Source organism: Cydia fagiglandana, chromosome 11 (genome assembly GCF_963556715.1).
Source record: "Cydia fagiglandana chromosome 11, ilCydFagi1.1, whole genome shotgun sequence".
Classification (NCBI taxonomy): Eukaryota; Metazoa; Arthropoda; class Insecta; order Lepidoptera; family Tortricidae; genus Cydia; species Cydia fagiglandana.
Genome location: NC_085942.1, coordinates 8,234,717 through 8,252,933, shown reverse-complemented (window position 1 = coordinate 8,252,933; position 18,217 = coordinate 8,234,717). Strand labels below are relative to the sequence as shown.

Below are 18,217 nucleotides of genomic sequence, written 5' to 3'. Positions count from 1 at the left end.
TTTACAATAAATGGACAATAACATAAACAAAGACAGTAGAGGTAACAACAGGCAGTCTTATCGCTTAAGAGCGATCTCTTCCAGACAACCTTTGGGTATCGGAGACATAAGAATTAGAATATACGGTAGGTGGCGCAAAGAAAAAAATAACTTAACAACACAAAATATTACTATAGATAAACATACTTAAATACGTATAACCATAAACATACATAGACATACATAAAAAGTATATATTAAATAAAGAAACAACAGTGTCAATATTATAAAAATGAAAAACTAAGGTAGGGAAAGGTAGTATTCCTTAAGGTTTGATTTGAAGGAGGTAATAAATTGAGAACGTCTTAACTCGACAGGGAGGGAGTTCCATAGTCGATGTATTATAATAATTTAGAGTAAGGCCAAGCGCGCACCACGATTTTTTGTCCTGCGATAATTTTGTCGCAGAAATGCAACGTATGTGTTTATATGTTAGTGCGCGCATATGCGACAAAAAAATCGCAGCGATTTTAAAATTGTGATTTGTCACATTTTTCCGCGATTGTCGCAAAGTGATTGCAGCATGCGGAGTTGTATGGCCCCGCGCGCACTATGATAATAAAATCGCACCCCGGCCGGACCTCAGTCGGCATTTCGCTCTCCAAACCCCAACATCTCGGCACCTGCATCTCCAATGGAGTCTCAAAATGAGACGCTAGATGTTGACCATTTAATTATGGAAATAGACGGGGATCACCTTTGTGTTATAAATGCTCAAAGTCATACAGCAACGCATCACGTTTCATGACAAGCGACTGGTACGAAATCCATGTTGAGAATGAACAAATCGTCGACTTTTTCATCGCAGTGCGCGCAGTGAATTTTCTGCGATATACTTAGGGTCTCCCCTGATATATCGACGCGCATTCGGCAAAAGCCGATAGGAAAAAGCTTTATGTCCACGCAATAAGAGCGAAAAAGCCGTCGACGCGTCGGCAGGCGCCGGCCGATGCGAGCCGAGCCGAACGACGACTTTTTCGCGAACTAATAACGCATAGACAGATAGTCCCCATACGGCTAACCTGCCAAAAGTGAAGCCGAAACACGATCGATGTGTGCGTGGAACGCTCGTGTTTTACGCTCAGCAAACACACACATATATACAAAATATGTTGCCAGTATTCATTTACTTCTCTCAAAGTAGAGGAATTTTAACAACATCCACACTTGGTTATTAATAATTTGGAAGTGTGTAGATTCGGTTTTGTAGCAAAAGCTTTTTGTTTATTTCGGGATTTGTTGCATTTCTGTACTTTGTGAAATAAGGATTAAATAAATAGCTGATAAGTTTTTACTATTTTTATTTATTTAACAAATGTGCATTAAATAATAAGAATAAATTTAAATAGGACAGAGCATATTCGACTGTGTTTAGTCCATTTCCAATGTTTCCATATTGCGTCATTCCGATCAGTCAGAAAACTGAAACGAACATGACACAAAATAAAAATAAGAAAAAAGTAAATACTTACCTAAATAATTAGCTTAATTATAATTTTCTATAATTATACAATGAAATTTAATTGAGCGTATTTATTTTAGAATGTAGACGCCATGTCCCATTTGGAGGAAAAAATATTCACTACACTGGCAACATTTAGAAGAAATGGCGGCTGACGAAAATTTGGATTTTTGTATTTACGATTATGTAAAAATATCACATTAATCTCGATACTTACGCGTGAAATGCAATATCAGGCGGTTTGTTTTTATTATATGATGTGTTGTGACACCCATTCACTGTACAAACAACCATCTTTCCTGTAGTTTTTGAATTTTAAACGGGAGGTGTACACATACCGATTTGACTTTGAGTACTGCGAGGGCCGTTCGAATACGACGATACGAGTGTGACGTGACACGTGACGTCGCACTTGAAATGGCTTCACTGGGGGTGTACGAACTAGGAATCTACGCCTTATAAATCTATGGCGATATATTACAGCGCGATTCTAAAATCGTGTCGCAAAAATTAATATCGTGGTGCGCGCTTGGCCTATAATACCTTAAATGTATACTCCTTCAATTTGAATTTAGAACTCATTATTATATTTTATTTGATTTTGTTTCTAGTTCTATGCCATATATATAGACTTTAATATTATTTAGAACTGCTAAAAAACAAGATCGGCTTACTTTAAATATTTCGTCAATTTTACCTTTGTTTCTAAAAACTGTGATATTTAACTGTCATATACGTACTATTAATGCCTTCCAAAATTATTTTCTCGTAACAGGACTGAGGGGCTACCGCGAAAACCGAAATTCGCAATTTGCGGGGATCTTTCTCTTTTACTCCAATGAAGGCGTAATTAGAGTGACAGAGAAAAATGCTCGCAATTTGCGAACTTCTATTTTCGCTGTTATAGCCCTGAATCTTGTTGCTCACCGATCCGTTCAAAAATATACATAAGTACTGAATATAATTAATAGTTATTATAATTATACAATTGATACAGAAATGTAATGGTACTTAATGAAAAGGAATATTGTGTATATTGTTTCGACGAATCAGATACTCTCAATAAAATCTATACATGAGGCCAAAGCTGTTCATAAATATTAAATGACTTTATTATCTCTATACGCCTTACTAACTCTATGTGTCCTATTGTGGAAAAAAAAACACAACGACAGTCAAGAACGGAATTCTTAATTTGAATTTTTCAGATTCGTGAGATGCCTAGTCCATTGGTTGGAAAGCCCGTGCGAAATTGAAACTTATTTGCAATATAATAAGGTCGTATTTTGTAGATCTCTCTCATACTTATAGTAGGCTATTGAGATAAAATTAAATATCCCACAAAAATAAGCAAGCAGAATTAAACTTTGTGTCAAAGACATAAGTCATAAATTTCAATGCCAAAGTTTTAACTTAGGATGTTTCTCGCCTAATATGAATTGACCAGTGTAAGCATCAGTTAGCTAGCCCTAAGCAACCAAAGGTCAAGCTGCAGTTGAAAAACTAATAAAGATAAAGTTAAGCTGATAATTTTCCCGCCGTCTCCATGCTTCTTTAAGTTGGGTATTGACTGGTCAGCTGCCTGTTAGCTATAGTTTTCGCGAAAATCGCCAGGACAGAGGTGAAAATTTTTGTATGAAAACTTGCAACTTTAAATGCATTTTTTGACGAAACTATTGCAGTCTAAAATGAAGTCAAAATCAGTCCATCGACTCAATTTTTTGCAAGCTTTCTAATGGTACCCCACACGATTCTTACAAATGAAAAAATTTTCAGCCTACCCCTCTCAACCCCCTAAATTTCCCCCTTTAATAAGAAATAAGCAGTTTTGACTTATTTACAATATGAGTGGTGGTAATTGCTATAACTGTTCCAAATTTTAGGTATCTATGTCAAACGGTCTCTGAGAAAAACGTATTTAACTGATTTGCAAGACCGAAGTGATCCCATAAGTGTTCCGTAAACAAAGTTTTGTACGGAACACTAAAAATGGTCGGCCAAATCCTGTATTGGCCGGCCGATTGGCGATTGGGTCGATCAAATTTGTTTACCTCATCAAGAAATAGAATTGGCAGTTTTTGCTGCCAGGCTACGAGTTTTTGCAGTCCAACCAAATTTGTGGTACCACGTGACAGCTACAATTCACCTATAGGATGAAAAAAACGGATTATAATAGCTAAAATAAACCTATTGACGTATGGCTTGGTCGGCCTCACCTTAGCCTGGCAGTTTTTGCAGTTCGACCAAATTTGTGGTACCTTGGCCGGCCGATTGGCGATTGGGTCGATCAAATTTGTGGTACCACGTGAGAGCTACAATTTACCTCATCAAGAAATAGAATTGGCAGTTTTTGCTGCCAGGCTACGAGTTTTTGCAGTCCAACCAAATTTGTGGTACCACGTGACAGCTATAATTTACCTTGTCGAAAAATAGGATGAAAAAAACGGATTATAATAGCTAAAATAAACCTGTTGACGTATGGTTTGGTCGGCCTCACCTTAGCCTGGCAGTTTTTGCAGTCCGACCAAATTTGTGGTACCACGTGACAGCTATTATTTGCCTCATCGAAAAATAGGATGAATAAAAAACGGATTATAATAGCAAAATAAACCTGTTGACATATGGCTTGGTCGGCCTCGCCTTAGCCTGGCAGTTTTTGCAGTCCGACCACATTTATCCATCCATCTAAGACAAAACAAAGAGCCCAATTATGGACAACTAAAAATACCCAGTTATGGACATCGTCCATTATTGGAAAATAAAGAGCAATCACAAAATCAACCCAACTCAAATGTTTAGTGCAATAAATTAAATAATTTAACACAATAAACTAAAAAAGTAATAAAAAGCTTAAGCTTGGACACTTGTCCATTACTGAATTTCATAAAATATCGAATCCAGTAATGAACAAACCCCACAAAAAACTTATTGCTGTGATTGGACATATTCAACTTAGCTCAATTTACTTGCAATATAGTATTATTCAGTAAAAATAACATTAAATCTCATTACAACATAACACAAGATAACACCATGCACAAATATGTACTCACCTCCTTAACGATTTCAACAACAATAACGGATTTTAATGACCACCGCCCGCAACGAGATTTTACTTCGCAGCCATCTTAGAACAAAACGGCTGATTTTGGTGACATGTGTCAAAATGACAGCTCAAACGTCTATTGGTTATGCTTTAGTGTTGCCAGTTGAAAAATGTTGGGACAGTTGCTTAATAAATTCGATCAACGTAAAAAATGTCCATAATTGGTGCCGTGTCCATTACTGGTGCCATCACCCTATATCATGTATCTCATTGTTCGAATACGGCTGTATATGTCTACCATTTCTACAGCCTCGGGTTATATACACGGTGTAACATGAGTAAACCGAATAATTTTAACAGCGTATTCCTGATCATATTTAGAGACAAAAATGTCCTATAAACTTTTTTGAAATTCGCCTAGTTTCAGAGATATTATTAATTAAGAAAAAAACAAGTTTTTATTGTTACATAGTGTAAAAGGCCTTTTTGATGGTGATGTTGCTGCTATGGGACGTAGTCATTGATAGATGTCAAAAAGTAACAAGTAACACTTTGCAAAAAGTAGGTTCTACGAAAAAAAAATGTAAAGATCAATTTTAAGTGACAAGTTTACCAATAACATTTATTATTTATGTACAAATACATTCAAAAAATTGAAAAAACAAAACAAAAAAAAAATTTTTTTTGGCGAAATTGACCTAAACTCATATTACATTTTTTACTTCTTTTGACCTCAGAAATGCGTGGTTAAAATTATTCGGTTTCCTCATGTTACACCGTGTATAGGCCGAGGCCTGTGGGGTTGATTAAGTAGGGCCTCAAACGATCTCCCTCCATGGTCTCCACCATAATCCACCACTCCCACGGCCTCGAGTTAGCGGCTGAGTTTCTTGCTCGCGATGCTGATTTACTAAATTATTTCTAAGCTAAAACATTCGTTTTCGTAAAGTCATGAAGTAGGCGTCAAGCCATAGCAACCATTGTAAGTATTTGATAATAAAGTTACAAATGAGATCAGTTACAAGAAATCAAAATAAACCAGTTACAAAAATACTAAATAAAGCTACTCGGAATGGTGTGTCATTTCGTGTTTTCGCTGTCCTCACAAGGTCGAGGGTAGCTCAGTAAACATGTTTGTTACATTAAGATAAGTGGAATTGCTTTGCGAGTACATATATCATAACTTTGTATGTGAGATCACTTAATATACGTTGACTGCGTTAACACGATATCTTTAGGTTCAAGATTTTCTTCAACCAAAAATTCCACTTATGACACTGACAGATCCGATCCCAATAATTAAATATACAAATTAAAATTGGAATATGCCTGTAAGTAAAATATAACATTTATTTGGGCAGTCCTTTCATATAAATAGCCGAAATATAGATGATTTAAAAGCCATGCAATTTCGGCGGACAGAAAACAATTTTCTCTTTTACTCGCCTCGTCGACTCCATGTTTGCCCTAAGGCGATGTAGTGGTTACTACCCACAGCCCCAGAGTTCATACGGCTTAGCAATAATATACCTTATGTCATAGATATAAGGACTTGCACAATGGAGAATGTCAAAGATAGTTAGTGGACCTATATATTTTTATCTTGTTTTGTTGTAACCCTGCGACGCCATTTTTAAAAACTAACGAGGATAGCGGAGCTAGAATACTTAACACCTAATGTCAAGATGTTGTTTTTGTCCTATTTATGAAGTCTACGCTCGTAGCCCTCTACGTCGTAGAGGTCTACGAACTTCGTAGCAAAACCAATTGAATCGAAGTGGCACTTGGTGAAGCAATTTATCTTCCACTTAAATAATCTATCATAAAATGATCTATGTGTGAGGCAATTTATCTTAGACATGCACATCAGTCAAATTATCATTTTAGTTGAATTTAGAGATGTTATATTATAGCTGGATTGCTTGTACGGACTGGTGAACTGTCAGACCTCGAATGTGTAAAAGAGTTTGTCTACCTGGGCTCACTCATCAGCAATGAGAGCATAAAAAATATAAATATTTAGTGGGCTTTATAAATTGTATTTTTAATAATCAGATTCGGCAGGGCTACGCAATTATATGATTTTTTTGAAAATTATCTAGGTAGGCATTGTTGGGAAATTTTAGTGTTGCGTGTGTCCGGGATGCTAATATTGACACTAATGTCTTCTACCGCGAGATTCTAATTCATCAAGAATAAATAAAAATAACTAATAATAAGAATAAATAACAGGTTTTTTATAATGTGTTTATATGCATTTTTTATTGTTTTGTGTTTTTATATTTTACTTTTATATTCGTATTATAAAGAACCTAACTTAAGACGAAAAATAAATAAAGAAAATAGAATAAATAATAATAAGAATTAATTCTTTAATCATTGTTTATGGTATCTTATCTCTATCTCAATAAAATCTTCGTAAAAATAAATGTGTGAGAAATTTTCATCGTTAAGACACTCTCTCTCTCTCTTTAAGATTTGGCTCTAAAATTAAATTTTATCCATATCTTATCTTATCTTATTGTTTTCGGGGGCCCTTGCGGATACACTTCGACCCATAGGGATCTTTTGTGCAGTTACCCCCAGTAATTTTATCCATAACAAACTACCTTATGTTTCAGCAACACACCGCCCAACCCGCTCCGCCTCCGGCATCAGCATAACGCGAGTAACGGACCCCATAGGCGGCGGCACCACCATGGCGGTCGGTGGTAACGAATATTCGCGTCGCCGAGCCGCCTCCGCGCCAGCCACGCCGGCGTTGTCGCCTGCGACGTCCCCGCCTGGATCACCTCATCGTGGTCACCAGAGGTGAGTTTACTTACGCGAGTAACAGCCTCAAAGATGGCGGTAGGTGGTTGGTGGTAACGAATATACGCGTCGCCGAGCCGCCTCCGGGCCGGCCACGCCAGCGTTATCGCCCGGCCACGTCCCCGCCTGGATTACCTCATCGTGGTCACCAGAGGTGAGTTCACTTACGCAAGTAATAGTCTCAAAGATGGCGGTAGGTGGTAGCGAGTACACGTACCAGCCACGCCAGCGTTATCACCGTTTGACACCATTTTGAAATTTGTATATGTATATTGCTTTTTAAATTAGTGTAAGTTATGTTATGTTATGGATTTTTAATTTTATTTTATATCGTATATTTTGACATGTGTTTTTGACATTAAAGATATTGAAATTTTTTGTTAAAATGATAGTTTAGTTATGTATCTTTAATAAATTACTTCATTGCTTTTTTCTATCTAATTGTTTTATTTCGTTCATGACAGAAAGGGCTGCGCATGGGTAGTACCCACGGTGACCTGGGATCCTGACTCCATGTGACCATGCACTCCTGCCTTAGCACGCTCTATCACCAGGTTATCATTGTCACACTTTTTATTTCAACTGCTTATTTTAATACACCTTTGTTACTACAGCAATAAGAATGTGTTGTCTAATTGACTAGGTATATACTCGTATAATATTCAGAAGATTACCTGGCCGCTTAGCCAAGATGCCAATCGCTTACGCTCCGTTGCGATCGAAACGCAACTGTCACTGTCGCGCTAATATGGAATGTTTTTCGTTGTCGAAGCGATAGCGATTGTAACTTTGGCTAGGCCCTCAGGTTGCCATTTTACGCACCACCTTCAACAAAGAAAATAAAGTTCACTTTTAAAACGAGATGGCGTTGAGAAAGTAAACAATCCATTTTCTTTTGTTCCTCATCGCCGATGCTAAGCATTCAGCGCGGACTTGACACATTTAAGTCATTGTCTGAGCGAGTCTGCGATATATCCTTATCTCGCTTAATATCTATTGTAATTCAAGTCGCTATAAGTGTAACGTCTCAGGCGAACCAGTTTTAGCGTGTCTATGGGATTCATTAAGAACTGTACGTAATCGTAGTTCACATTTATTGGATAGTTTGAAACGATGCGCTTCGAATACGCGATTGGATTAGTTGGACAGTGGGCGGATTTTCCCGGCTCCTACTGAGGAATGATAGAAAATAGATGCTAACTCTGCAAATGATTCAGCAGGCTTCCTTTATTTAAGGCCAATGGTTCTTTGTTTAATGTAAGGATTTGTTTGCTCATTTTGCTTCTCGTATAAAACATGTAACAACGTCTTATTATTACAAGTCTGAACATTCCGTTTATTTGTGTTGAATTTGTTTTATTTGCCTTTCAAATGAGCACTTATCGAAACAGTCTGGTACAGACGTGCTAAGGTATAATTTGAAGTCTGAAATCACTGTTTATTTTATGTTACATTTAGAGTTAAATTATTGTCTTTAATTTTCAAACATTTTCATTAAGTTCAAAAGATTACGGCCTCTTTTACATGCTGTTACAAAACTCGGGAAGCGAAATATCTAATCATTACTTTTTAGCGATGACACTACTTCTGCAAGCATAGTTTAACGCGCTACCTTTGAGCCCGATTTCAAAAAACTACCTACTTATTTTAACTGTACCTTTTAGCCTTTGTTTTGTACGGCAGGTCACGAGCAGTGCAGCGGTGCTCGTAGCACGCGGCCCGGGGCCCGCCGAAGTCCCCGCTGCGCCAGGCCTCCGTGGCCCCGAGCTACTACCACAAGGACTGCCCGCCCGCCCGCCAGCGCGCCGACAGCTTCCAGTCTAACTATGTCAACTAACTTCATCAAAACTAAAATGTCGGATATCCTCTACCCGCCCAGAGACCTATAAAAAGGTCTCCTGTTCCATTTTAATTTAAACTTTGTGTTGACAAAATAAAGTTTCACTCTGCTTGGCAAGGTTTGACGTATGGGCGGCTAGAGGATATAGGTGCGCAGATCTGATGGAAGCGTCGCTAGTGCGCCAATTGTGAAACATTTTTTATTGCTCCCGTGCTTGTCGCAACGGTTCGCTAGATCTAGACGCATCATGTTTAAACCCGTTAACCTTTGAACCTAAATCTTTAAGTTATAGCTATGTGGTCTTTATTCTGAGCGATAAACGTTTAAGAGCCCTTCAACGTGCACACTAGCGCCACAGCTAAATAATAGTGGTTATTTAAATTTAACGAAAGATATTGAAAAAAGGGGGCCGCTACGTACTGTATTGTGTATTTAAGTACCTTTTGAATACATCAAACTAGTTTTTGTGTTGCTGGTTTCGTCGATCTAGGAACTCAAAACAAAAACGGCTGTTTTAACTTTGGACGCATAGATTGACGAAACCAGCAACATAAAAACTAGTCTGATGTATTCAAAAGGTAGGTACTTAAATACACAATACAGTACGTCGGCCCCCTTTATTCAATATCTTTCGTAAAATTTTTAATAATCACGATTATTTAGCTGTGGCGCTAGTGTGCACGTTGAAGGGCTCTTAATCAAGATATTGTCACTTCTGTAGTCACAAAAGCATTTCTTAATTGGTTCAAAAATTGATAGGCGAATTAACCTCTGCACAAACTTGAAGTGTACCGAAAAGGTTGTACCAAATTGTATTTTGAGTACAAAGTGTCGTGGCAACTTACGGACATGATACGAGTATGACCACTGGTTGGTAAGGACTTGAAATACGAGACAGCCCTATTGTCTTAGAGCGAATGATGATGCTGAAATTGCCTTAGAGCGACGTAAATGTTAAGTCTTGTGATTAAGTACCGCTCCTCAACAAAACGTGCTAATTATATATGTATAAATAATTATAGTTTTTGTTTTGTATTGTAAATAATTTACTTATCGGTAATTATTTAAAGGGACATGTTGACGGCGACTTCGTCTTAAATCTTTAGTTTGTATTCTACTTCTCCAATAAACATCTTACGGTTGATTAATTAATGCAACATGAGTTTACTAATGTAAGAAAGAATCTAAAGACATTACCTATTAGTAGGGTTGGTAATGAGCAGAAATGTATGGAGCTGTATGATGTACTTTAATCTCAGACGATGCCGTTTAGCACGATTGTTCCTTAGGTCTAACAAAGCTGATTTGGTCCGGTAGCCACGAGATCGGGCATATCCCCCAAAAAGTGAGGGAGGGGGGTGAAAGGGTCGGCTACCTTAGGTCCAATCTATGCTATATCTCTTCCTATTCTTAGCATCTAGGGCAAGTTAAACCACTTTAAAAAAATAATGTTACCAAAATATTTCTTAACCTTTTTAAAACGTTAGCGCCACTTGCACATCCCTTCTAGCCCGGGGTTAACCGATTAAACCTGGAGTTGCCCATGGTTACCAGTACAATTTGATACTGGGTTAAAGGTTTAAACTTTAAAGGGTTAACCCCGGGTTGGTGGGATGGTGTAAGTGTCGCTAAGTCGCTACGGCGTCCCTACGGCATGCGACGTGCTACTGCGTAGCCCCTTATATGTATGTAGTGGGAATACGCACGTGAGCACTGAAAGTTGTGTTATGTCTGTTTTGCGCTTTTAGGTGCCAGACGACCTACCACAAACGTTTGAATCAAATCTTCGTTATCTGCCATTCTATCGCTATTTCGTTTCGGACGATAGAAAGGCAAACAGACGAACGAACGAAGTGGTTACAGAAGAACTGTATTGTCGAGCAAGAAACATAGGTACAGTGAATACACGTAAACGAGACAATGTGTTACCTGTTTTCCGTTCACACCGCTGGGTAAAACTTTTTCTAATGGCTAGCAAATAAAATACTGATTGATCTGAATACTTGGTAGTTGAGTTGAGAAGCTCCCTAAAATATATATTATGATTTAAAATATTTTACGGGGGAAATGAAAGGTACCAACAACGTTATTCAATGATTATACGCTGTTTGTATCAATGTAATCATCGCCTAAAGGCGACATTTAATATTATAATTTTTCTGCCATAAAAAATTTTTTACGATGACCATGAATGATTTTTTACGCAACATTTTTAATTGTATCTATCTGGTGCGTGGTACGTAAAAATGCCTTTAGTCCATTTGCTAATAAGTCGAATTAAATAAAAACGGATATATAACGATATAACATAATTCATAATGTGATGGAGCTAACGAAATAAATTGTATATAAATTATATGATGCTATTTTAAGTATAATGCTCTGGCTGGTTCAGATTTACGGATACGAGTAACTATTCTAAAGTTGATTAAACTGTAGCTGTAGTTTATACTTATTTATATGAATTGTAAATTATAGATAGCGTGTCATTCAAATTCATGCCCTTTTGAATCTTAACTTTAATTCTAATGATCAATGGTTTAAAATTTTAAATCCTCCTTTCCGATCTCGCACCTTTTTATATTTGTCTGGTTGCCGCAATATTAACGATTAAAAGTAATGAATTAATGACGCATCTCATTGCAAAACAAATTAGTAGGTAGATATCCGGCCTAGCCAAGGTTACAATCGCTATCGCTTCGACAACGAAAACCATTATGTCTCTCTATCACTCTTCCATATCAGTGCGACAGTGACAGTTGCGTTTCGATCGCTACGGAGCGTAAGCGATCGGCATCTTGGCTACGCGGCCTTCAAGCAATTAAAACACTATCTTTAATCGATTGGCTATAAGGCGCGCTGTAACGCCTTTTTCAATTCGGTAATACCTACTCATTGGTTACATTTGAACCCCGAGAAGTTTCACGCTATTTCTACAGCGTGTACTTTAAAATCGAGTTCGAATTCTCCTACCTGCCGGCCTAGCCAAGGTTACAATCGCTATCGCTTCGACAACGAAAACCATTATGTCTCTCTATCACTCTTCCATATTAGTGCGACAGTGACAGTTGCGTTTCGATCGCTACGGAGCGTAAGCGATCGGCATCTTGGCTACGCGGCCAGGCACTTCGCGCATAGTCAAAACCCGATTTTATTTATCATCATCCATTTTAAATGTACAGTCACCACACGGGATTGTTATGACATTTAGGGTTCCTACTAAATTGAAAATTCTATAGCGTAAAAGTATTAAACAACCAATAGGTAGGACCCTAAATGGCGCAAAAATCGCAGAGCGTGATGGTACTTATGTAAAAATTTTGTCATTGCTCAAATTTGTGAACCCAGTCCGTTCTTTTTGCACACTTCTAGTATAATTTAGCTGATGCGTGCTTACTCGTATATTGTAAGTAGTTTCTAAGAACTTTCTCCCTAATCTTACCTACAACTGACATTATAGTTTAAGATTTATCGCGTGTCACTAAACAACTGACAAACATAATATTGTCAAACAAATATTGAGCAAATGTACCTACAGGTACCAATCAAGAGCCCGTTTCTCAAAAGCTTGTAACTTGTAATAATACAAGTGAAAATCCCTTTCTAACACAAGCTGTCAAAAAGAGAAATCCGCTTGTATTACAAGTTACAAGCTTTAGAGAAACTGGCCCCAAAACTATATCTAGATTACAGAACAGCTTTCCATCTTCAAAAGAAAATTTTATGCGTATTCAGGTAGGTATCTACTGAAAATTGAATATTGAAATCAGATGGCTTTAAAATGGTACCAACCTAACAAGTTTGCCAGATTGAACTCAATCACATATCTATACATATAATAAAGCTGAAGAGGGTCGAAAGTCTGTACATGGAAGAATTTGAAAAAAAGTTGGCTGGGGATACTTAGAATCAATAACAGAACACGTTCCAACAGTTTTTATTATTGATAATTGGGGAATACCCTCCAAAAAATATAAAGACCACTACATTTACGAGTAAGTCAAAGTTAGGAACATTTTATGTACCTATAAATTAAGTTGTAAGTGACACGCGAAAGCCACTCACTGCTAAATCGATGATTGGAATCAAGCATCTTTGTTCGAGTAAAGTAAAAAAAACTCGTATAAAAAAACTAACTCCAAAAACAAATGCGCAAACACTAATTCAATGAAGTCTACTTCTCTACATAGAGTACATATTATACGATCGATGAGTTATACGGTTTTAAAAAGTCAAAAGAATTTTTTAACGATTTCGGTGCAGTGAGTGGTGGACTTAAAAACTATGTTGTGAACTTTTGCATATCTCTTTCTCTCTCGTCTCGCTAGGGCTTAGCCTGATTAGGAATTGTGATTTAGATGCCTTTAGCACGGTGGCATTTAGGTGATTAGCTTTTAATAATTTTACTAATATTAAGAAATGCTGCCACTGTAGCTTTGTTACAAATTCGTGTACCTGTCGTGTATTTCATTATTTGGAAACTTTTTTCTTTTATATTCTGAATGCTAGAACTACCTCGCCTTGTAGAATAATTTCTTAAACGGATAGGCAGCTCCGAAGAAAAGTTACACATGTATAGAAATTTCTATGCAATGGTGCATACCGCTCTTTCGCTAACTGTACGCCTAGTTAAAGTTGTGACCAGAGCTCGGCGGGGGTGAGCTGTTTTCAGAGTTTGCACAACATGGACATGCCTTGTCATTCGATGGTATATGTGGTGTAGTTTAATAACTAAAGATATTATTTTATTTAGGCTGCCGTTCCGCAACGATCTTTACGTCGCCATTAAAACAAAAAAATTTATAGCAAGCTTTTTTGTAAACCTCTTCAAATAATATGTATATCCATCCATATGCTACTATTAAAGTTTATTTGTACATATGGCATTGTCATTTTAGTTTAATTATAATTTATAAAGTTTATTTTTAATATTTATTTCTAAGGTGTATCTATATTAAAATCTACACTTGACATAAGTGACGTCAAAACGGCTCACCCCTGCCGAGCTCTGGTTGTGACAAATCCAAGTACAAATCTCTTTACATTTTCACATCAAAACGCTAAACTCACTTGCTTATTTAAAACAAACATGACTGCTGGGGTAGTTCTAGCTTTTATGTTTAGTTCGCGGCACCTTTCTTAATTAATAGCATATTTTTCAATCGCTTTTATAAGTACCGTTAAACCTGTTTACTTTACCAAGTGATGTTAGGAGAGTCACTCCATGAAAAGTCTGCAGCGGATTTGATAGCCCACGCAGTGCACGTGTTATTTTAAACGTCAAACTTCTATGAAATTATGACGTATAAATGACACTTGCACTGTGTGGGCTATTATCTCTGCTGCAGACTTTTCTTGGTCCGACTCTAGTGCCTTTAGTAGAATTTTCCTTTTATTCAATAACTACTAATGCTCTAAAGTCATGCTGTCAGTTGGACGCAATAATGTCTGTTGGAAAGTTTCCAAAATAACGAAATTTCTACAAGGGAAAACTTCGGAAACATCTCTTATTTTTGTATGGGCATTCATTTTTCCATTTCCAAAATGAAAGCTTCATTTATTTCCTGTGAAATTTTCCCGTAATTTTTGAGAACTATTTTAACATTTTGAAAAAAATCCGCAACTTTGCACCTATGTAGTTGGACGACCCTTGGTAAAGTAAGCAGACTAAGAAAGTAATCTGTCAAAGAAATAATGAAGACCTGTGTTATCCTACCTCGATCCATCATAACTGACAATATTTTATGAAAATTTTAAGAGCACTATTTTGTCAGGTAGTTGAAGTGTTATGTGGAACATCAGAAAGATCGGTATTTTTACATTCTTATATGTATGGAAACCGTAGGTAAACAGTCTTGGTTCATATTTACACCCGATTCATAACGATTATATGAGAGTTAAATATTTATGGAAACACATTGTTGGAAATCCCAGTTTTGAAAAATATTTTTATACCTGTGTTACCATATGCACTTAAATTGTGGATCTTTGTTGAAGTTTGAATAATTTTAAAATCAAAGCAATAATGTATGATAATGCCATGCCAACAAACGACATGGTGTGATTGTAACCGTATATTTTTAATAAAAAAATATTATAAAAACTAGTTTGTTTCATTTAGGTACATTTTAGGTTAAACCTACTAATTTTCAAGTTCCCTTCAATATATAATCGACACTTTTAATCTCTTTTACAGGCAACACTTGCCGAGGCTTTCATGGGTTCAAGTACTATATGTGGCGTTATCTATGAAAAGGGACCTTATTGTCGATGGCGCTTACGCCATTATTAACGACGCTCCGTTATACATTTGTGCCGCGTGACGCTGCGCGGCGTAAGCGCCATCGACAATAAGGTCCCTTTTAATAGATAATGCCCTTTATCAGTAAAAACTTAAAAGCTTAATTGGTATGAAGGAAAATAAAACACGTTTCATAATATATCAATATTGTTATGTAGATATTTACTTATATTAAAACTTGGAGCTAAAACATTTTAATTTATATATCTAACATTATCTGTTAAAATTTCATTCAACAATGATTCACAAAACTTTATGAACTGTCGTATTGCACCTTCAAATTTGCTATTTCAGTTACAAAAATAATTTGAATTTGTATCAGGAATGAAGGAAGCATTCTTACATCTAGATTACATTGGCCTATCAATCGCCTCCATTCCTTTCAATAATTTATAAGTTAATCAATGTAGGAGTTGACATATATCAATAGTTCCCCAATATGTGTTGCAAATTGCAAAACCACATTTCAATTAGTAAGTACAGTCAAAGAATTTAATTTCTGTACCATCTCGTACCTTGTCACAGTGACCATCAATATGAAAGACGCTAACGACCGCATTCTACCTTACTGTGACAAGATACGAAATGGTACCGAAACTAAATTTATTGACCGTACGAGGGGATAGGTTAAGGGCCCCCCCACATCTGGCGTCTTTCGAGCGTCGGCGTCTACAATTCTATGGCCGACGTCGACGCAACGTCGACGCAGCGTCGACGCAACTGCGCAGCGACGTCATTTTTCATAGCGCTGGACCGACGCCGACAGACGCCGACGCTCGAAAGACGCCAGATGTGGGGGGGGCCTAAAGGATTTTCCATACAATATCACTCCTCTTTGATTGGGGTAAAGTACCTATTCACAAAAATCAAGTCAACGTCGACCTACTTAACTTTAATTGACAACCATAAATTACGAAAAAATAAGCGTCAATACCTTTTTTTTTTATAAAAATCTAACAACTCAATGTAACAAATGCGGCGGGTTAAATGTCGAGTGGAGGGCGATGCTCGATGTACAAATAAATGATAGCGAGTATTTACAGGTGGATTAGCCTATAGCGGGCATTACATTATACAATTTGCAGTGCGCTAGCTGAGTTAGCGCACTAATTTAGTATAGTGTAAAGACAGTTAGCCAGTTAGAGACCCAATCTAGTGCAATCGCATGTGCTCTGCCGCACTAACGCTATCTAGCGCACTAGAACGCATAGTGTAAATGGTTTTAGCGCGCTTAGCGCTTACTGTGTAAGGTCAGTTGTCGGCACGCCACCGACGCACTCGAACACGCGTATGATGTATGATGGATGTTTTATTGTTTTAGTTATTGCATTTCAGTTCAAAATGACGCAGCCACAGACTAGGGAAAAGGAAGTACCTACTGCTAAAATCTTCTTCTTCAATCATGAACTTTATAAAGACATGCCATGACATTTTTATGGGATAAAAAACATAAAGATTACAAATACAAAGACATTAGAAATTATGGTAACAAAGTGCTTCTCGAAATGTACAAAGAATTCGACTGAAACGCGACCTTCGACCGAAACGCGACGTTCGATTCGAAAGATGATCACTGCTGAAATGAAAATAAGACACTAACTAGCGTCACTAGCTAGTGTAGTGTAATGAACAAGCTCTTGTTTATCTCGCCGAGCAACACTTAATTAGCGCTCTGCAAATTGTATAATGTAATGCCCGCTTAATAGCTGGCGAGAATAAAGCTTTTCAAATGATAAAAATACAAATAGTGCCTGTTATAATACAAACCATAAGTTAAATCATAACCATAAAACTGATTTAGCGAACGTTAGAATTAAGTTCGAAAAAATTGTCTTTAATTCTAGCAAGCAAGGGGCTTGTATGCTGATGCTACAAAAATGAAATGCAAAAATAATAAGTAGAAAGTATGGTTTGATTGGGGACAAAATATATTTTTGTCTAGAAATTATCACTCGATTTTGTGTTGAATAGGCATTATTGTATTTTTTTATTTGAAATCGATGTTAAGTTACCTATTCTATGATACAATCATACTTGATACTTAATAAATTATAAATTACGCATTTGTAATCTAACGTTAACATATACACATTGACAACTAAAGTATTAAGTAACATTAATTTAATGTAAGTATATGTTTAATTGTACGTATATAAAACAGATAAATAGGTAAAGATCAGGCGTAGAGGCAAAAATATCTTTAAGGCAATATATTGCAATAGGTTTGATATTAACGGTGGGTGGAGCATTGGACATATAAGCACAGAATAAATAATAGTACTAGGTACAGAAGACTCACTCTCTAACAAAACGCGTCTGTCATGATCAGCACAGATATGGCCGCTAGGTGGCGACAGCGCCACGCGCGGCTTATGGCAATCCCCAAAATTGGGGTCGAACGGATGTACTTTTAGCTACCTGTAGCAAAGCGACGAAATCGCGGAGTGAGCCACGCCTGATATAAGTACCTACTAGAGAAAATAAGGAACGTTAGTGAAACTGAACATAACTATATTAACGCATCTAGTTAAAACAAGATTAGTTATACCTACTGGCACTTATGACAAAAATACAGTTGAAATACCTTAATAAAAACATTGACCAACTGTTAATTATTTATAGGTAGGCTTTCATTTCATAGGTTACCTAGGGGTTTAATAAAAAATCTGTTATAATTTCGTGATTGGCTGTCAAATAATTATCCAAGTTAAGGCTTCA

At 36.9% G+C, this 18,217-nt stretch overlaps 1 protein-coding gene across 2 annotated transcripts in view; it reads left to right on the top strand.

The window, feature by feature from the left end:
* The window catches only part of LOC134668871 (dual specificity protein phosphatase 22-like), a 65,463-nt gene extending 50,164 nt beyond the window's left edge, over positions 1 to 15,299 (top strand). The window contains exons 7-8 of one of the 2 annotated variants that reach the window (XM_063526349.1): positions 7,169 to 7,358; positions 9,042 to 15,299. In XM_063526349.1, coding sequence (XP_063382419.1) covers positions 7,169 to 7,358; positions 9,042 to 9,069 — 218 coding nt within the window. In that variant the 3' untranslated portion in view covers positions 9,070 to 15,299. Of the gene's footprint in view, positions 1 to 7,168; positions 7,359 to 7,822; positions 7,910 to 9,041 lie in introns of those variants that run through there. The other variant, XM_063526348.1, reaches the window with a different exon arrangement.
* Positions 15,300 to 18,217: the final 2,918 nt, after the last annotated feature.